The sequence below is a fragment of the Amphiura filiformis genome, chromosome 3, assembly GCF_039555335.1.
Source record: "Amphiura filiformis chromosome 3, Afil_fr2py, whole genome shotgun sequence".
NCBI classification, from domain to species: domain Eukaryota; kingdom Metazoa; phylum Echinodermata; class Ophiuroidea; order Amphilepidida; family Amphiuridae; genus Amphiura; species Amphiura filiformis.
The window spans coordinates 9119321-9141916 of NC_092630.1; the positions used below are offsets into that span (position 1 = coordinate 9119321).

The 22596-nt window shown below is 36.8% G+C and overlaps 1 protein-coding gene across 1 annotated transcript; it reads left to right on the top strand.

Moving 5' to 3' along the window:
- Positions 1-369: 369 nt before the first annotated feature.
- On the top strand, positions 370-20732 carry LOC140147801 (antiviral innate immune response receptor RIG-I-like). Its single transcript, XM_072169548.1, has 14 exons — positions 370-758; positions 1927-2064; positions 3069-3416; positions 4069-4436; positions 8438-8665; positions 10784-10858; positions 11683-11851; positions 12110-12205; positions 12869-13032; positions 15138-15279; positions 15506-15745; positions 16333-16500; positions 17797-17960; positions 18414-20732. The coding sequence occupies exons 1-14, from the start codon at positions 641-643 to the stop codon at positions 18894-18896; spliced, it is 2901 nt and encodes a 966-aa protein (XP_072025649.1). The 5' UTR covers positions 370-640; the 3' UTR covers positions 18897-20732.
- Positions 20733-22596: the final 1864 nt, after the last annotated feature.

A 22596-nucleotide genomic window follows, 5' to 3' on the forward strand; every position in this document is an offset into this window, starting at 1 on the left:
ATAATCTGTTCTCTTCCCCGACATAATATTCAACATTTCCTGTCACCATTAAGTTTGTCAGATATTTGTTTGAGTCAATTATATTTGTAGTCGCAAATGATTTCTAAAATTTTTAATCGCACATTATATCGTGTCAGATACAGTCATTCAATATTGAGCGCAGCCATAATCACTAAAGCGGACTATCATAGAATTGTGAACCTAATTGGAAAATTCCCAAATACGAAATAATAATACTGTTTGGCGATTAGTCCCCTTTAATCAATTGTGTATCTGCCTGGTATATGCGTATGGTTATTTCGTGATTTGATCGAAGTTTCGTGACGTCAAGGTGTCTTATTACACTATTGCAGTCTATTTTCACTCTGTGGACTTGCCCGCTACATCATGCAACGGGGGAAATTCCCGAATTACTGTATAAGAACAAAAAACAATAATACGGCTAGCTTTATAGCGACAGGTGGAACGATATGTGAAACACTACAGTTCTCAGTGCAAATCAAAAAGCCTTTTGCAGCAAATTAATTAACCACAGAGGAATTACTTCTTACGTTCTCAGAGCAGCAACTCTCAAAACAGGGAAAGACCTCATTGTGTACACATCCCTACACCTTCTTGAAGAGTCTTGTGGAACATCAGAATGGCTGCGGTTAGTCTGTCCAGGCGATTGAACTTGGTTGATTTCAAGCCAATATTTGTAACTTATTTGAATCCAACTGTAACGTTTTTGTCGCATTTGACGGTTTTGGTTTCTACAGGTAAGATATTTTACTATTTGATATATTTCTCGTAAGTTAAATTTGTTTGCATGATTTTCGCTGTACGTGTATTTTGGAAATTGAATATTCTTCTGTATTTTATTCGATTCAATTTAAAGTTGTACTACTACAGACTATGTGACACAACCCACAAATTCGATATCACAAATGTAATTTAATCCGGACAAGGATTGATGCCAGTAGTTGTTGTCGTCAATTCGATCAATCAATCCATTTAAGAATGAAATAAAACCGTCATTCTTTGATATGTAAATCCATATTGATATGCATTTCACATGATACCGTACCGATACTGTCAAAATACTAGATGAAAGTATAATCAAAGCAATATAAATTGGTGTTAGAGAAAAAAACGTTTTTATCAGAAGTAGGTTTATAAATATCGGATGGCTTCGATTTCCGGTCCAGTATTTTTTTCAAATACATGTGTATTTCATTGTCATTTCAATTCATTAATTTCATTTTATTATACTGCATTTCCGTCAACCTTTGTTTTAAGGAAAAGTGTTTTTTTTGTTTTGTTTGTGTGTGTGTGTGTGTGTTTTGTTAAATAATTGTGCCTGTTGTATACCATTCGATACGATACAATAGCACTGTGCATGTTCCGGTATATTCATATCCCCTGTTATTATCGGTCAAACAGGCCTCCTTCCTCAGGATTTACCTAGGTTTACATGTAAATTGGTCAAACTATTTTGCAAAGATTTAAAAAGATTATCAACCACTCACTTTATAAATTAAGCTCTCTGATACGATTAAGCATAATATATAGTAATACTAAGTTTACATTCCATTAGTGCATTATTACTCATTATTTCACAGTATTTTGCAAGGATAATGAAGTATCAAAATCTAAATAAATCATGGAAGTAGGAGAAAGTGAATCACATCTACCACATATTTTTATTTTTGGCATCGGATTGTGATTTCTGAATACTGACAAAAAAAATACAAACATTCACTATTTTTAAACATAATGAAGTGCCATGCATACATTGCTTGATGCGTGCGTGCAGCAATATAACCTCAAATATCGATAGCACCGCCCTCAATATAACACAAAAGGACCGGTTTATAGTTTACCAGAGATTCGTCAGTATCGGGTGATCACACATTTCTAACGATAACAACTCCCTTTTAATTGCAGAAGAGGCTAATGATATTCAGAATTTAATCACTGTAACTACCAGGGAAGCTGCAGTAAGCTTGTTTCTTGAGAAACTTGAACGAAAGCAACAGGAGCCCGGTATTTTCACAATAGTTGTTCAAGCTCTGGACAAATCTGGTAATTGCCCTTTTGTCGAATACTATTTGTTATAGCTAAAATGTAAGTAATTTCACAGTAGTGAATTTGATAGTAGTTGCCAATTTCATGTCTGATATTATGTTTAAAACCTTGCGTCAAGAAACCCGCATTATTTATTATGAAAATAGTGTCATGTATATTTCATAATATAAATAACAGCATTTTTTTCTTTAAACTAAATTGCATATAAAAATTCCAAACATTTGTTATACAAGATCTGTTTATAATATTGATGTCATAGCGAACACAATTTTTTTTATAAAACGTTCTAAACCGTTATAAAGGTGTTTTTTTGGGTTTGGTCGAAACGGTCTAATAACATTTAAATGTAATGTCATGAAAACGTCTTAAAGCGTTTTATATGAAAAGATTATTGTTATGTTATGTAATGTTTGTAATTGTACAATACTTTTTAACAAATAGTTTGCAAAGTATGTTGTCACTTCTTAAATACCATTATGTTAAAATGTTTTACAGCAAGTTAGCAAACAAATTTTTTGAATGTGGCCCCTTTTTACCCTTTAAGGGTATACGATGTATTGTTGGTAGAAGCAGCAGGGAAAAAAGTAGTTCACAGCATCTTGCGAATGGTAGTGAGCTTTAGCAAAAATTGCATTGCTCAATTCATAGCGAGCGTGTAGAAGATTAAAATATCACAGATATACCTTTGTAGGTCCTGTGGTTCTTGAGTTATGTTGTAAAGAGGGCTAAAACAACAACACTTTTGTAAAACGTACATAACTCATTAACAACAATAAATTAAGCAAGTTTTCAAAGTATATGATTTGAAGAATGAACTTTTGCAAAACACCAAAGTGTTATTTTTCAATAATATATTAATTTAGATAATGAAAATCGATTAGAATATTTAATATATCACGTTTTGTGTTTGATGGGACTTACATCAATACATTTCAATTTAAAGGCGTAGTGCTGAAGGTGAACGCTTCCCTTACCATATGTTCATTGTTTTCTTCATTTAGATCAAGGCCACATCGCTGAAATGTTAAAGAGTGGTCAAAATGTCCCGGATGAAAACACACGACGCGTCAAATATCTCATCGACGTGTTCTCCATAGCACTGACTAAAGTCCGTCCTCTTGAAATGAGTCCATATCTCCGATGTTTGAATAATGAAGAACTTGCTCAAATAGACTCATGTACGAAGATGTCTACCAACGAAAGAGGAGCACTCAAGATGTTCTCACTTCTGGTCCTTAAAGGGACCACGGAGATGTTTGCGCAACTTGTGGAGGCCTTGAAGAAAACGGGACATAAAGAAGTAGCTACTAATTTGGAAGATCTTCAGTCGAATGACTGTGATGACTTGGGTAAGGCTTGTAATTTTTTATAAACTGTTCTCTCATATAAACGCAGTATCTGTGTATGAATAACTTAACTTGAATACACTGTGTTCTATTGAGAACGCAAATATTTTTGAATGTTATACTTGATCCCAATGTAAATGTATACTATGGTAATAACAAAGGAGATAACAAAGGAGTCTTTTTAACTTGCATGGGATTGGTGTTATAGGAATTCCCGCGCCGAAATTGCCGGTGGCAACGACGTCATTGTCATGTCGTCAGCCTGCATTGTGTTTTTGGGACTTCATTGACACAGGTAATTTCAACGCTCGGGAAATTTGAATATCGCGTGGTAAGAGACGGATGTTTTTATTCGTTTTTCAGGTCAATGTGGGTTTATTTAAATAAAACCACGTGATTCATGCTTGATAATTATTTTTCTAACATATAAGGCATAGTGTTGTGATTGCCGGAGTGTTCCTTTAATGAGGACGCATGTTGGTCAGGTAGTACCTTGCTCATTAAATATAATTTCTACGGTTGGGTACATAAAGGTACATGACAGGATGTTTGACGGCTTTTCTACAAATATCTTTTGTAGTAAGTTGTTAATGAATGAGACATTTGGATCTTAGACGCTGAAGTCTTATTCATTCTTTTTCACATTGCCGTTAAGATTGCTGCGAAGAGGATAAAGAATGTCGCAACATCATCCCTGCTGACAGCGAATCTACTGCTTCAGATGGACTTGCCGCTGGCGCGACTCAACTACAGCAACACCAACCCCATGCAGAAAATCTTTCTGGTGTCACTCAAGTACAACAACGCCAAGAGCTCAATCTTCGCAATTATCAGGAGGAGCTTGCGGCACCTGCTCTACCAGAAGGTGGAAGCAAAAACATCATCGTTGTGGCTGCAACTGGATCAGGAAAGACTCTGGTTGCTGTGAAGGTCGCAATGGAATTCTTGAGATTTGAGGCAGAATATGCTTGCTGTAGTATCGACAAAACTAGACCCAAGAAAGTGGTTTTTCTTGTGAATCAGGTAAACTGGTTTTTTGTTTGTTTTTTGTTTGTTTGTTTTTTGTTTCTTTCTTTCTTTTTGTTTGTTTGAATAAAAGTGAATCAAAAGTGACATTCAGAGATGTCAATTAAAAACGTATATTGATCTGTGATAGGGTTTTGTCTATTTAGTGTGTATACTACAAGCTCACTCCGATGTAGGAAAAATAATAGCCCATATATTAACAACCCAACTCTGGCATGAAATTGGGATAGCAGTAAATGACACGGTTCCCTATCATTTCTAGGCATATAACTTGCTATAGCAAGTTATATGCCTAGAAAGTCCTGGAACGAATGGGCTTTTCCAGAAAATAAGCGCACACCCCCTATACAGGAGTTCGAATATCCAGACTTTTTCTATCCATCCAAGCTCCGGAAATCCGCGCTCGACCTATAGAGGATTTCGGATATCCAGATTTTTTCTGTCCTTCCCAGCTCCGGAAATCCAGACTTTTCAAACATTTTCCCTCCAAAGTGCCGCGCTCTAGGGTTTTTAATCTTGTGAAAACACCAAAACCGCTTTGGGTTGTCTCTAAGTGAGTCTCTAACTTCAAAGAGAAAATCGGCACTCTTTCTCTTGATGAGGGATTTGGATTGCTTACGCAAAGATCGAAATTTATCCCAATAAATGATGTTGCCAGTTTTTTAAACTTATCCCAAGCACGTTCTTTTCTCTTCACAATATTTCTGAATCAATCCAAGGAGCAGAGTTTTGGCTTTTGCAGTTCACCTTAGGAATAAACGTATCAACAATGTCACACAAAGTAGTGTTCCAATTGTCCCATAAAGCATCAATGTCATTATCGTTCCAAGAGTGAGAAAGGAGAGCATTTTTTTAGGCCAGACCAGTCGGCTCGTTTGAAATTGTAAACGGTACGCTTCGGTTGCTTGACTCGTTTGCACGAGATGGGAATTGAAAAGGTAATGGCAGTATGATCCGAACCAATAATTATTATCACACCCTTCTCTAAGATCATAAACAAGAGTAGGATCCCACAGCAAGACAAGATCAAAGATGTTACCGATACCATCTTTATTAAACTTAGTTGGGAAATTGACTATCTGGTGCAAATAGCAAGCATTAACGACATCACAAAATTCTCTTTCAAGCACGCTACTGTCATTAGTGTATTCGTTTAGTGTCCAATTAATACGTGGCAAATAAAAGTCACCTACTATAATTTTATTTTTAATTTGATGAGATTGAATAGAGTCAATAAAAGAACTCAGCACATCCATGTCCTCCATGCCAGCGTTGGTGTACACAGGTGGACGATACACAACGGAGAGAAGAACACTTTTCCCTGGCAAATGCTGGCTGTGGATTTACTTAAACAACACACGACTCTGGGTACGTTTCAAACTCAACATGGCGATGAGACGTTACATACTGCAGTTACTGTCCGTTTTCCTATACACAATACACAATGCTCTTTCCCATTGACGCGTGACCTCTACAAATAGCCCTACGTTAAAAGTATGGGGATATGACTAGTTAACGTCGCTGTGTGAAAAATAACCGGCCAATATTAAAAGTACTCTTCTAAAGTTCTAGAAAATATAGTTTTGTAACATGTCCTAAATTTTTAGCTAATTTAGATGTTTGGAAATATTCGTACTTTAGTGTTTTAGTTAATGTTATAGGTAATAGTACATTGCCTAGTTAACGTCGCTGTGTGAAAAATAACCGGCCAATATTAAAAGTACTCTTCTAAAATTCTAGACAATATAGTTTTGTAACATGTCCTAAATTTTTAGCTAATTTAGGTGTTTGGAGAGGGTCGTACTTTTGTGTTTTAGGAAGGATATGTAAACGACAGATAACACCAAAAATATGACGAAATTATTTCCAAACCGTGTTAAGTCAACAATCATTATGTTGCTCATTTTCAAGAATGCTGGTTTACAAAAAGCACGCCATTGTCTCATTTCGTGAACAAAAGTACACATACCATTGTGTCCTTTCGTTTCCTTTATAATCGGTTACCCAACTGAAGCTATAATACAAACTTTATTGCCATATCGCACATGAAAACAGTCACATGTGCACAGCCAGAGAAGATCCGATTTAATCAGTTGAGCTGTTTCAATGAGTGTTATCTTGGTTTAATAGCTTTTAATGGGGTTAAGTCCTGCAAAGGTCGAGATGAATTCTACTGTAGACATGACTGCATCATGAAGTACATTTTCACTGCAATCAACACCCCGCCACCACGAATACCAGTACGATCATTTCGGTACACGACATAACCAGAAGGGAGAACAAAGCTGTCAGGAATATTTGAGTTCAACGAAGATTCAGTAATTAAAATAACATCGTTATCAAGGCGGTATACAAGGCTTGACGATCAACGGTTTTGTAAAAGCAAGTCATAGTGTTGTTTCTACTGTCAGCAACAGAGCTAATGGAGCTGTTAGAAACTGACAGAAAGGATCGTGAAGAACCTGGTTCACTTTATGTAGACATGGAAAAGTTAAGCGAAGATGTCGAATCAAAAAAGGAGTCAGTTAGTGGTGGGAGACCTTGTGTGCAAATACATAACATACAAGTCCAGCAAGAGCTGAGGGAGCGAAACTGATGCATAGACAGTCCACTACAGGCACGATGGAAATGTTCACTGCAATGTACATTTGACTCGGTACTTATTGTAAATTGGTTTGTTACAATGTGCACACCTCCAGTGGCGTAACTAGGGTTGGTAGTGCCCGGGGCAAGAAACAAAATTGGCGCCCCTACCCCCCCGAGAATATCTTAGACTTCCATCGCCAAGAGCAACAACTGGAATGTAGCCGAACTGTTGGCATAATAGGCTACACGTCTGTGCAAATATTTTTCCGCAGTCATGTAAGCTTACCAGATTATCACCTTCACCAAGTTAATGTAGTCTAAGCTGAAATGAAATAACTGCAGCAGACGCCATTTTCACGATAAACGCATCTGCAGAATCGCCGTTGTGTAGCATAATGCTACGTCTGAAGGAACGGTGACGCGCGGGGTCGAGACGGGGTGTGGTAGTAGGGGTGCGGAAGTTTTTACTACTTCCCCGCGTGCGAGTTATTGCGCAGGATTATTGCGGGGATTACATAATAAATATTTATGAGGTATAGTAATAGCTACTACCTTCATGGTCTAAATTTGGCTTTACCTACGAATCCACAGAATTACTCGTAAATTGGATGTTTCTTATTCATCTTAACATTTTGAAAACATTACCATTTTGGGAGACTGCAATAGGTTAGAGAAATGGGAAGGAATCATTAAGCAAAATGTTGCTACATGAAAATATGGAATGATTTTACTTCAAATACTAATATAAAACTGTGTATTGTGTCTATTTGATACCGTAAAATTCCGTCTACAAGCATATGCCTCTAAACGAGGTTTTTTTTGACACAAGAGACAAGAGGCAGACACTCTCAACATTGGGTGTTTCTTTAAAAAATAATAAAGATTATGTAAAATAAAATTATCTTGTGATCTATCTATGGGTTACACATTTAATAATAAAAGATATTAAAGAAAGTGAAACTTTACGATGTACAACAGGTGAATTAGGCTTAAATTCGTAGGCAACATGCATATGTAACACATAAATACATGTAACACATGTATTTATGGACATGTATTTATTGGTCTAGCAATAAAAGCTATTTTTCAATCCGATGGCACTTCCGCCTGATGATTCCCTAGATATGATCTTCTCATTTGATAAGTTTAGAGTTGAAATGGACAACATTTTTAAAATGGCTCCTGAGAGATTTTTTGTTTCGTTTTCACTGGGATCGACCATGACATGTAGTAGACCTACATGTAGTTTACAAGTTGTATTCAGGTGTCAGCTGCTATTTATCTTCGTCTATTAACTGTTCAAACTCAAAATAACGAATGTCCGTTTGATATGTGGAAATCGAATCTTAATTATTAAATGATCAACCTCAAACTAAAATTGTATAATTATTATTCATATTATGTTTATTTAGGTAACCCTTGTACACCAGCAGACCCAGAGATTTCAAGATTATCTTGGTACTTCTGATGTCATAGGTCTTAGTGGTGAAACAACGCGAGCCCTGAGTCTTGATGAATTGTTAAAGAAAAAGTCTGTCATGGTTATGACTGCTCAAGTGTTAGTGAATGCACTACAAGAAAATATTGTGCGTTTGGCAGATATTGGTTTGCTTATATTGGATGAGTGCCACAACTGTCAGGTAAGATATATTACAGCAAAGTATAAGAGGAATAAAACACTATAACTAGATACAAAGCAACACTAGGCACACATTTTGCAATACACAAACTTGATTGTCGTGAACAACGACATCGTAAAAGTAGGGACTTGTCCCTACTAAAAGTCAGTGATAGACATCAAGGGAAAGAATGCCTCTCCGGACCATGAGTTGTATTTTAGTGGACCCCGGATGGGAACATTTTTGTAACAGTGTGGTCAATTCCAGGAGATGAGAAAATGCATAACGTGTTTGTTTGGTGTGTTTTTTGTTGTTGTTGTTGTTGTTGTTGTATTTTAATTGTTGTGCAATGTTAAGGGGCTGTGAAATAATTATGAGCCCTGGGGGAGGGTAAAATTGGGGGGGGGGAGAAATTTTTGGCGAGTCGAAAGGGGGTGCAAGCAACTTTTGGAAGCCGAGAGGGGGGCAAGCGATTTTTGGCACACATTCATGGGGTGCCTTTTAAATAAAACGCGCTATAAATGCTTAGGAAAACGGTACGGAAACACTTAAATATGCAAATTTTCCTGCTCGCTGCGCTCGCAACATGTATATAGATCATTTAAGGTTTGAAAATTGGGCAAAGAATTGTTGGCGGTCCGAGAGGGGGGGCAAGCGATTTTGGCGGGCCGAGAGGGGGGCAAGCGATTTTGGAGAGCCGTTTGAAATTTACCCCGAAGGTGGGGCTCATAATTATTGCACAGACCCTAAGAATATATGAATAAGTTTGAATCATAACTTCATTTGGAAAAAACTAATTTTGCATCTTACTTCAAATATGAAAATGAAGCAACCAAAATAAAACCTGTTGCAATAACACTATTCATTATTTTTAGATACGTACAAGTTGCGCAATATCCATACGGTTACTCATGACCTGGATAACACTTCGCAATATCCCTGGAAATTATATTATTGACTCATCGGGTGTTTTCCAACCGCTATATTTGTAGCAACACAAAGTCTGTGCACTCGGGCTGCACGCTTGACTACATAATCATTGTCAAGGTCAAAGATCTGAAACGTTAACAACCTAATCGGTGTCAAAACAAACAAGATAAATATGCTTATACTAAGCGCACAAAATATCGATTCAAACAAAAAATATGATCAATGGCCTGTTTAATTGATTTATATTCTAACATAGGCAATGATTGCCTATTTATTATATATTATTTTTAATACTTACTATAAAAAACAGTATTGGTCCGGATCATTGGTTTATATAATTACCGTTGCTCTTAGTGTTAATGATGCTCGAATTTTTGATAAAATATCATTACAAGAGTATACACAAGCGATACATTATGCTTAAATGGGTGACATAAGCCTTAAGTTAAGGGTACACGACATATTGTTGGTCGAAGCAGACCAAAAAAATTTCATTTATTCAAATCAATATAGTATTGAAAAATAACACTTTGATGTTTTGCAAACTTCATTCAATACTTTGAAAAACGTGCTTGATTTATTGTTGGTCGAAGCAGCCAAAAAGTTGATTTTCATTATCTAAATCAATATATTATTAAAAAATAACACTTTAATGTTTTGTAAAAGTTCATTCTACAAATCATATAATTTGAAAACTTGCTTGATTTATTGTTGTTAATGAATTTTGTACGTTTTACAAAAGTGATGTTGTTTCAGTCCTCTGTACAACAACTCAAGAACCACCGGACCTAAAAAGTTTATCTGTGATATTTGAATTCCTCTACACACTCGCTATGAAATGGTCAATACAATTTTTGAAAAGCTTACTAACATTCGCAAAATGCTGTGAACTACCAAATCGAAATAGTTTAAACTAATTATTAACCTTAATGAGTTATGTACGTTTTACAAAAGTGTTGTTGTTTCAGCCCTCTTTACAACATGACTCAAGAACCACAGGACCTACAAAAGTATAATGTGATATTTGAATTCTTCTACACGCTCGCTTTGAAATTATCAATGCAATATTTGCCAAATCTCACTACCATGCGCAAGATGCTGTGAACTACCAAATCACAGCAGTTTAAAATAGTTGCTAACCTTAATATCAAGTAATTACGTCATATAGTATATTACTAAAATGTGTGGTATTCCACTTATTTTATACAGAAAGGTACCCCATACAACAGGATCATGAGTATCTATAGAGATATGGTGATAGACAAACAAGAACCAAGACCGCAGGTAAGAATGGGAACAATTGAGAGCAATTCAAACTATCTATTCAATAATAATAATAATAATAATAATAACAATAATAATAATCATGATCATAATTAGTGGAGAAGGAAACATACACGTACTTATCCCGATTCTAGACACTACAGCACTACTATTACTTGTTTTGATTAAAAATATTATCCTATTTAGTGGAATGAAGCATAGTTAAATCATAGTCCCTTAGTTAGTTCTAACTGGGAATAAAGTCAAATTTTCATAGTTTTGCAATTTGAAGGGAAATGGCTGAAAAACATTTTTGTATGATTTCGTAATTGCAGTAACAAACTCAAAAGACTTGGCACAAGTCTAAGCAATTCATAAAATTGCGTATAGGTTTTGTGTTGGCTCAGAAATTTAATGTTGTTTGTTTGTTTATTTATTGGTTATAAAGATATTAGAAAATGCGTCTTCCAAAAATTAGAATGCACAACCTAAACAAAAGCCCACACAGAATAACCTAGCGTTCGCTTTATAATCGTTCACCCAACTAAAACTATAATACCAGCTCATTGCTCATTGCACAGGTAAATCAGAAACATGTGTTGTGTGGATTTAACCAGAGAAGATCTGATTTAATCAGTTGAGCTGTTTTCAATGAGTGTTATCTTGGTTTAATAGCTTTTAATGGGGTTTAAGTCCTGCAAAGGTCGTGGTGAATTCTACTGTAGACATGACTGCATCATGATAGACTCTGGATAAAGTCCTGGCATCTAATCCAACTGTGTCTGGACATGAAACTGGTACCTACATAATGTTGTTGGTTTCATTTATGATCTTTTCCGTACTAGATTCTGGGAATGTCCGCCTCATTGGACATCGGTCAAGCCAAAAGTGAAAAACAAGCAGTAGATAAGGTTTGGCTGATGTGTGCCAATCTGGATGCACGGTTGATTTCGTTGGTTAACTCAACAGACGGCAAGCGAGAGCTGGAAGAACATTTGAATATACCAACTGAACGTAAGTCAAAGTCTTTAAAAGTTTCCTAGTACAGGCCTCGAAAGGGTTCCTATCCACGTGACAATTTTTATAGTCTTAGCCATGAGTTTCAAATTGAAGAAAGAAAAGATGTCATGTAACACAATGATCATTCAACGAGACAAAACTTAAAACATGTTCCCATTCAATGTTGATACACATATTGTTGTTTTTCCTATGGCTGTATAGTTTTATTTGAGTCTAACGAATTCTTTTGAATCTCCTCTTTCGTTCTTGTAGGCATCATTGAAGTTGCAGGTAGAACCAATGACAGGTTTTTGAAAGAAGTGTCTACTAGTATGAAGATGATTGAAGATATAATGCAAGGCACACCAGGTATTTAAATGTTGTGTGTTCAGGGGATTGGTGACAGTAGCGTAGCCAGCGGGGGGGCAGGGGGCAGAGTGCCCCCCTGACAAAAAAAAAAAATGAAAGAAAAAGTGCCCTCTGACAAAAAAAATGAAAGAGAAAATCACGAGGGCAAAGGAAAAGAAAAATGGCAAGGAGTCCCTTTGCTACCAAAATTCAGGGCCAAAATAGTGTAAAATACAAAATTTTTCCGCGCTACGCGCGCACATTGTAACAATAAAGCCCTTTTTTAGCCTGATAATGGCCGAAAATAGTGTAAAATACCATGATTTTTTTCGCGCGCGCGCACATCATCCCAATAAGGCCCTTTTCGGGAAGCTCGAAGACATACAGTCTCTATGTATTGTATGATGCAACTGCAATTTTTTTTCGTCTGTGCCCCCAAAATTTAATTTTGACCCCCCCCCGACCAAGAAAGCTGGCTACGCCCCTGTGTTTGTGGTAGACGGGGGAACATGTGTGTATTTGTGGGAATACGTATAATGCAGCTGATAAGAAATGCAATTTGTCTTCATAAGACAAGATTAAGACTGTACAATAATGAAACAGCAGCTACGCCATTAACATGTTGTATAGACAAACAAGCGTGCCACTTTGAAAAATCGCATATGCTTTTTTCTTACATTCTAGGATTTAAACAGATAGTTGACAGCAATCCTCAATTGAGAACATCTGGTAACTACGGTAGTCAGACCTACGAACAGTGGGTGGTGCAGTTACAGAATGACATCCTGGAAAAAGAAAAAGACAAACCAATGAAGCGAAGGCTGGTAACCTGCACAGACCATCTCAAGGCAAGTTATAGAACTGAAAATAATAGTATGAATTTAGAGACGATTGAATATAGATGCCTGGCAGTATGCGCGCGCATCATATTTTGTTCAAGGTCCGTCCTCCCACCACATCACAATGGCTATTGAGCCATGTAGTGGTTGTATGCAGTTCGCTCAAGCATGTCGATATACCAGTCCCTTGTCTTTGCTGATAAACATTTAGGTCAACTCATCTATATTATATTAAATTAAACTTCCTATTGTTAATTAAAGTCCCAGGTACAGGGGCGACGCTAGAGGGGGTATGGGGGTGTGGCACCCCAATACACAATTTTGTCGGAAAAATTGACTGTTGTCGTTACAAACGTTTGATTGTCGACAAATGTAGTCAAAGCTATGTGATTGTCGACAAATTGCAATGAGTCATATAAAAGATTAATGTGTTACGAAAATGTGCGGTTGTTACGCAACACACCGACACCGCCTGGCTAATAATTATTTGGTGCAGAAGGGACACTAAAATGAATACACGGGATCGATACACGTGAATTGCTATGCACGATTTTGATATCAGACGAAAATCTTCTGATACCGGGTTAGAAAATGATGAATATCTCCCGTCATGATTTTTTTCTCAAGAAACCAGATTTGGTCTCATAAACTTGGAAATACGTGTTGAACAGATATGATAGTCGCTAGAATGCGCTTTGAAAATTGGCCGTGCGCTTTGAACTCAAAATTTGACCATTTTATATTGCGTTGGTCCTGTTATGGACTACAGCGTGCAGCGTGTAGTACAGCTGCACTCACTGTAGGCAGTATAAAAGTCGATGACCATTAACCTCAATGGGGTATACAAGCTTAATCACGCACAACCAAGATCGATTACCCGGCTATTGTGAGTAGCCTTAGTTATGTCCCTCGACTAATTATTAGTTTAAAAGAGCTTTAAAGGTTTGAACCAAATGGCTAATCGTGGCTGTGGATTTAACCTACCATGGCGATTCCTGCCATGAAGATATAGGGTCGAAGACACTGTGCGCAATAGACCTATACCTATTGTTATTTTTTATTCTAGTTACTAGTTTAAAAAAATGTGTCGAAAAAAATATTTGGCTCCTACCTCCCCCCCATCTATATTATATTAAATTAAACTTCCTATTGTTAATTAAAGTCCCAGGTACAGGGGCGACGCTAGAGGGGGTATGGGGGTGTGGCACCCCAATACACAATTTTGTCGGAAAAAATTGACTGTTGTCGTTACAACCGTTTGATTGTCGACAAATGTAGTCAAAGCTATGTGATTGTCGGCAAATTGCAATGAGTCATATAGAAGATTAATGTGTTACGAAAATGTGCTGTTGTTACGCAAAGGACCTATATACCTATTGTTATTTTTATTCTAGTTACTAGTGTAAAAAAATTTGTCGAAAAAATATTTGACTCCTACCTCCCGATTCGAAAATATTGATTACAAAGACCTTGCAACAAAATAAAAGGCACTTCCAAGTAAGTTCTAAGTATAATCATTGATCAAATGAATGAGGTCAATCGAATTGCCCGAAATTGTGTGTTTTCTTCATCAAATTAGCGATTATTAGGCGTGAATTTTATACTTTACTATCATGAATATCAAAATGACGAAGAAAGTTAAACAATTACTCAAAGCTTATTTTTGCTCACCTGAGAGCTTTCGTAATATAATACTTGTCCTTGTTTACTCGGTTAATGCACTGGTGGTTCACATCAGGACTAACAAAAGTATTTTGAACCGGGACCAGGGCCGCCATAGGTTTTCTGGAGCTTACAACTAACTTCCTACTTACTACGACAGTGCCAGACACGTGACCTATGTTACGGTCCGACAGTTTCTGACCAGATGTAAGCATCTTTCAACAGTCCATCAACCGAGTGAACAAGGACTGGTGTATCATTCCGAAAGCTCTCAGGTTATCAAAAATAAGCTTTGAGTGATTGTTTAAATTTCTTCATCATGACTCAATCAAAGTCTACATCAAATATCAAAATGATATACGTATGAATGTTTGAATCATCCACAGCAAAATAAATGAAACAGTGTTCTCTTAATATACCTGATTAAATTATTGTTTATATCACATGCATAGGTCTACAATGACTCGTTGTATATCAACCGAGATATACGCACTAAAGATGCGGTTTCCAAACTGGCTGCTTATCTGGCAGAACAAACGGGAAAGGAAGGCGGGTTCGATGAAACAGACCAGTTGCTTGTTGACCTCCTTAAAGGTAAGCTAACATTTACATTTCGCTTTTACAACACGCGGAAAAGGTCATCATTTTCATGTTTTTCATGTTAGTTAAAGGTTGCTAAACGTTCACTTTCACTTGTTATGGCATGATATTATTCGCTCATACAAGTATACCTTTTAAAAAGTAAATTAACATGACTAAGGAGGTAGGATTGACATAGATTTGTAACAGTTTCTTTCACATATTTTATTTTTCTTCACAGAAAAGATACCCAACTTGAAGGCTATCAGCGAGGATCCAAGCAGTAGTAACCCAGTGCTGAATAAATTAGGAGAAATCCTAGAACAAGCATTTCAGATAAGCAGCGAGATTCCCGAAAAACGTGGAATTCTTTTCACCAAAACACGTGAGTCAGTTGAAGCCTTAATGAAATGGATCACAGAGACAGAGGAACTGAAATTCCTAAATCCAGGACGTCTTATTGGATCAGGAAGATATGGAGGTAAGAAAGAATCCCTGAGTTAATAGAATGCGTAGTAATGCTGTGGACCCGGGCTGTAGAATAAGAATAAAAAGATTTGTAGCCGTCTTCTAATACTGACGTACCCCGAAGAACTGAATAGTAATTAAGGATGGTCTTAACCCAGGAATTATGGAAACTATAGAGTCTCATAACTGCTAAATTGTTGGTATAATGTATAAAATGTATACATATTTACAGTATACTTCTTGCGTTCAGGCCTTCAACTACAAACTGTCATATTTTTGTTATTTACTGACTATAGAGGGCGGCGTTGTAGTTTTTGGCCATTGTCGCTACGACGTTCTGTCAACCAGACCAAAAATGCTCTACTGCGCAGGTTAGCAACCAATCACGCCGAGTGATTGCCCTGACGTCAGACGCAAACTAGTCTTTTTAATTCGCTCTTCAATTATAGTATTTGTTTTTTGGTGTTTTTTGTTTGTTTGTTTTAGTTACTTTTTTTTTAAGAAGCCACAGTTTTGGCATCTAGGTAAAGCAGATATTCATTATTCCATGAAAAAATTATGTGTTATTAGCTGTTATTCTTTGGCACTTGTATATTCCAGGTATGACCCAGAATCAGCAAGTAGATGTACTGAAATTGTTTCGTGAAGGGGGCCATAAGTTGATTGTAGCAACCTCAGTGGCACAAGAAGGTCTTGACATCGCCGAGTGTAACGTGGTTGTACAGTACAACTGTATTAGCAGTGTCGTAGCACATGTGCAGGCAAGAGGTATCGTATATTGTGTAATGCTATTAAGGGAGTGTTCATAAATACTGGTGGGGAGAGGGGTTGGAAAAGTTGGAACATCGGACGTCAAAATTTTAAAAGGGTGGATTTTTTTTTATCCCCCTTTTTATGGTCTAAAATTTTGTTGATCCCCCCTTCATGTCCTAAAAAGAAACCAAAAAAAAAGACTGCCATATCTGAGTTTACGTCTCTTATCTGGGGTTAAGGCGCCTTATCTTGGGTTTAGATGCCTTATCTGAGGTTTATGACCCTTATCCGGGGTTAACGACCCTTATCTAGAGTTAAGGCACCCTATGTGGGGTTTAGATGCCTTATCTTAGGTTTATGTTCCTCATTTAGGGTTAAGGCGCCTTATTTGGGGTTTGAACTGCTTTATCGGGGATCTATGTCCCTTATCTTGGGTTACGGCGCATTATCTGGGGTTTAAAGATGCCTTATCTGGGTTAGACTGCGATATGCTAAGGTTAAGGCATCTTAGCCACAGGTAAGGAACGTAAACCCAGGATAAGGCCGTCTACACCACAGATAAGGCGCCTTATCCCTAGATAAGGGATGTAAACCCAAGATAAGGCAGTTTAAACCCCATATAAGGGACATGAACCCCAGATATGGTGGAAATGACACACTTATGCTTCTGCTCTCATTCAAAAATCACATTTACGCTCTACCAAATAGGGGCCATCTTGGATTTCTGGGCAAAAATTATGTTATAACGTCAAATTAATGTCAGATTCGGATTTCTTGGGGTCGACTTACCGGAAAAAGTGTCTTTGTACACGATTTTAGGTACTCTGGTTCAAAACTTATTTTTTTCAAGATGGCGCCGGCGGCCACCATCTTGGATTTCTGGGTAAAAATAAAGTCGTAATGTCAAAGTAATGTCAAATTTGACATCCTTGTGGTCGACTTGTCAAACCTTACTAGCCAGAGAGTGGTCACCAAATTGAAGTTTTTGACCTAACTATGTTGTTCGTGTGCCCATTATTGCTTCAGCTAGCTGCAGTATTCACATTAACGGACTCACAGTTACCTACTCAAGGTTTTAACCTTTCTATAATCAAAAGGCAAAATAGTATATTTGGCGGGACTCAATATACATTGCAATAATATACTCTTAAGTATCATCCTGACTTGTTTCATAGACTCTTTGCTTTTTTACGGTCCTTTGTTTCATATATTGATGTTACGTGCCCTAATGTAATTGCTCAATTCATAATAGTCCTAGGCTAACTTATTATTCTAGTAATTTGTCAAATATAATTTATATCTATTTAACAGGTAGAAATCGAGCCAAAGGAGGGCAGTTCTTCATGGTGCTCGATGAACAGCAGAAACTTAGCAACAAAACCCTGACCAATCGTATCCGTGAACAGATGATGAAAGCGGCAACACAAACTGTCCACAAGAAGTTGCTTATGGAACCACAAGATTCAATCAAGAAGGCAAGTCACAATTAGCAGATACGATCTTAGTATCCTTTGTCACAGTGACAGAATAGATTTTAGGATATGGCTATTATGTAAAATTATGTATTACGGTGAATGGCAATGGGATATTCCAGTTGAAATCCACATTATCCTAGGGGATGTGGAAGATTTCTAAAGTCTTCCACAGAATGATACAAAATGAGTTTCACGTAGAATAGACAATTGGGTATTAACTTCCATTTGAAATACTCACTCTAGTTGTGGAAGATAGATATTTTTGGTACTCAGCAGGCTGCATGCAGCAGCAGGCCGCATGGATCGTGTCATATATGCATTTATTTACTAGTTTCTGGTAGGCTACTTAAATTCTGGTTATGCCCACTCTCAAGTCTCAATTCATATAGGTCGACTCATAACTAGTCGAATTAATGTGGAAAAAATCAGCTTGATATGTTTTATTTATTTCAGATAACGGATATTCAAATAGCAGACCAGAATGAAAGGAAGCAGAAGAAATCGAACGAGTCACGACGCAAAAAGCTGCTTATAAAGGATAGGGTAAGGCTAACGTGTCTCAAGTGCGGCGAATTGGCGTGTTACAACTACGATATTCGATGCGTCAAAGACGCGCACCGCATCGTCATTTCTGACGCATTTAAAGAGCGCTACGATACCAAGCATAACCCGAAATACCCACGGCTTATTGACGGGCTGGATATGCGGATGACATTGGTATGTGTCAAATGCAAAGCACTTTGGGGTACGCAGGCCATATACCAGGGTATGGAGCTCCCGTTGTTGAATATCGCTGGCTTTGTAGCTGAGTACCCAAACGGGCGACAGAAAAGGGTGAAGAAGTGGAAAGATGTGGCATTCCAGGTAGAACCAGTCACGTACATAGATCTGGAGAAGATGCTGACTACAGAATCCACCGTGAGTGTTGAAGAGTAGTCTCCAAGGAACAAGGCTGTTATCGACAGGATGACAGGATCATTTTTGCGATTATGTTATAGGTCATTGACCTTGACCAGTTCATTGACCAAAATAGGGAATAATAAAGCTACTGCATATAGTGTGGAATATATAAGCCCCTCATGATTGATTATAATACCTACACAATAATACAAGTTACCGCAAATCATTCTGAAAAGAATTATAACAAAAGAGTAGTCAAGATAATTGTGTTCACTTGACATTTAAAAGAAAGCATTTTTAATAGGAGTCACCATAATTGGAATTTTTAATGGAAGTCAACCATAATTGCAATTTTTAATGGGAGTCAACCATTGGAATTTGACCCCCAATACTTCGCTTTGGTCACATCATAATCTTAATCCTAAAACACAACCTTAATTCATATCGCTGAGGGACGGAAGTGGAATTTTAACATACAATTTGAACCTGCAGAAATGTCACACGAAGGCAATAATCACAATATTGGCGGGAAACATTTTTGACAAAATATGTGAAATTGACAAGTTGTAGCGCTATGCTGAATAAGTACTTAACAATGTTTCACGGTTTATGTTATTTTTCCAAAATAATGCAATTTACTAGCATTCATGCTATATATGTTATTTAAGAATATGCTATGTTATTGTGCTGTATGGTATTGATCTACATTTGTACCTTATTGTTAACTTGAAGCAATTAACTTGATACCTATGCTCTATATCATGTAAATACGGTCGTAGTTGCAATTTGGTAAAAACATAAAAATTGCATACACTATTTTCGCATATATTAATCTTGTCTTTCATTTCCAATTAATGTTATACAATGGATTTTTCATGGCTTGATTCCAGACGGGCGTAAGTTATTAATAGAAACAGTCATGCAGAAAACTCAAGCGTACTTATTGTATCAATCCACATGCACTAGGACAACGAACCATTGAAACCGTGGCTTGTGAGTCATTCTATGTTGCAGGGATAGGGAGGGGCGACCATGATATGGGGGCTGATGGGGGCAGCCGTTTTCGGCAATTTTCCTATGGAATTTTCTAAATTTTCAATTTTTTAAATTATATCCTTGGATGATATCTATCGTGAAATAATCAATGCTGCTATAGAGTATAATATGTCTAGTACCCTGATTATGCAATATATACAATAATAACTACAACAACAATAACAAAACCAACAATTCGTAACTCTAATTTGTAAAAAAATATTTATAGGCCTATATAGGCTGCGCCTATAGACTAGTATAGGCTATATACAAATTCCTCTATTATATAATGAAAAAAACGGCCAAAAACAATCAATCACTGCAGTCAGAAAGAAACGAACAGAAAAAAAGAAAAAAAGTGAGAGAAAATAGCAAATAATAGAATTGGACCACACACGGACTCGAACCCGTACCGACATTTTCCAGCTCAAAATTATTACATAGTCGATTTTGAGTACGGTGCGCTAATCGATTGCGCCACGGAGGAGCTTACGAACTGCTGATCTGAAACTGACTATATGTAATGGTGCATATAACAGGATGTTATGATAAACAAGCGCATTGCCTCTGCAATGTCGGACGCATCGATGGCGAAAAACCTCGGTTTTTGCAAAAGTAGCTTCAATTTGGATTGAAAATCAAGCGACAGACAGTTGAGAAATAATGTAGGTTGTTAGATGTCAAAATTAACGTTCCACAATCGATAATGTAACTGAACAGTTGCAGTTTTTGTCGTGCAAGATTCTCGAAAATGTTCCCCCAAAACGGGCTTCTAAAATTTAATCGGTATTGCATTTTTCTGTTAAACGGCAAGATTATTTCTTTGATCGATTAGTACTACAATACAAAAAAGGAGAAAACAATCTCTCGGCGTGGTTTTATACGGTGCGCACATTTAAAAAAAAAAAAACATGGAACGCCTTTTTGATCATATGAACATGGTGCTTAAAAAGGATTTAAACGAATGATTTTCAAACGGATAATAAATATTTGTACAAACACATAAAAATAATGTAAAGCTACATTCAATGAACCAAAATTTCTATCACTACGATATTTGATTGCGGAGAAAACTCGGTTTTAGAGAACAACTTTATACGTCTTTAATACGTTTTTCATACGTTTCTTTGTCTAACCTTTATCTGATGCATTATGATTCAAGGACATTATTTGCTTATTATTTTGGCTGTTGTTGTTGTTGCAGTTAGCCATGGAAAGTGTAGCTCGTTCACGTAGCGGTTCCGTTGTCCCATTGGCTTTTACCACTACGCCGAAAAGATCCACGTTATGAAGGATATTATTGATCTGACTGGTCTATATTTTGGGTTTTAAAGAAAGTAGACAAAGTATAGAACTCAAATAATAATTTGTAATACTTCTGGCGAGATGTCACAAGATAATACTCTAAAATAAAATATATTGATATTAATCCGCGATGTTATAAGCCACGCCGATTACGATCTGATCAAACTATAATTGAAGACAGAGGTAAAAAAAAAAGACTAGTTTGCGTCTGATGTCACTGTCAATCAAATTTCCTACGATCCTTGATTGGTTAATAGCGCGTAAAAAGGAAGGTCGATTTATCTGGTGCCGATAGGAGAAAAGGAATAGCACAAAAGTGTGAAAGTTTCCTACTATAAAGACATAACTTTTGAGATGGTTTGAATGTTTGAAGGTGCAAAATTAACAATAAGGCGCCCGGTTTTACTGCCGCGTTAAGTAACTCATATTATCACAACACAACAAAAACAGTGCACGAGAATAAGGCAAGCCATTTGGCCGTCAACAGTGATGGAAGGCAGGCCATTTGGCAATCAGTACTCACACCATGTAGCGTGGAGCAATTAATTGTATCGGAGCCAAACAAAATTGCGGGCCGTATTTTTCTGCCCTCCAGAAACCTATATTTGAAATTTGAATCTATGTAAACAAAACACATGACTTATTATACTCTATGGTCATGGTTTGATCCAAAATAATATTTTGTTGAAATATTTTGAAGGAGGATTTCGTGATCCTAGCATCCTCTTTTTATGACATTTTCAGTAGATATCCACGAAAAAGCTAATTTCCAAAATTTCAGTTGATTCCGATTTTGCGTTTGCGAGTTATGCATGATTATGTGTATTACACTGCTCCATAGACAATGTGTTGTAATTTCGTTCTGGTGCACCAGAACGAAATTCAAATTTGGCGATATTTTGCTAAACGAATTAATCTGCAAGAAATATTTGGTACATAAACATTATGTAGCCAGAGGTATCCAGTGGTGTAAAAATCTCAACTTTTTTGGGAAAAGTGGGGGATGAGGCTGTGGATCACGAAATGCCCCTTTAAATGTTTTACGCGACTGTTCCGATTGATTAACGATTGATAAAGAATTTAATTATCATGCGCAATAAAATAAAAATTGTACATAAGCTTTCAGGTTTTTCAAGAAAAGCATTATAATTTATAAATATTATTTATAACAAAATATATTTAATGTTTGCTACATAATTTATTACTATTTACAAACTAAATTAAAATAAACATTTCTCTAGAATTTACAAAAACACCCCCCCCCCCCCCCCAACCCAACCAAAAAAACCCATATCGGTACCTTTTTCAACAAATTTGGTAAAGCAGAGTGCAGAGTATGTGCATTAGGTTCCAATTAAACATGGAGAATTCATGGTAATATGTGATTCTACGGAAT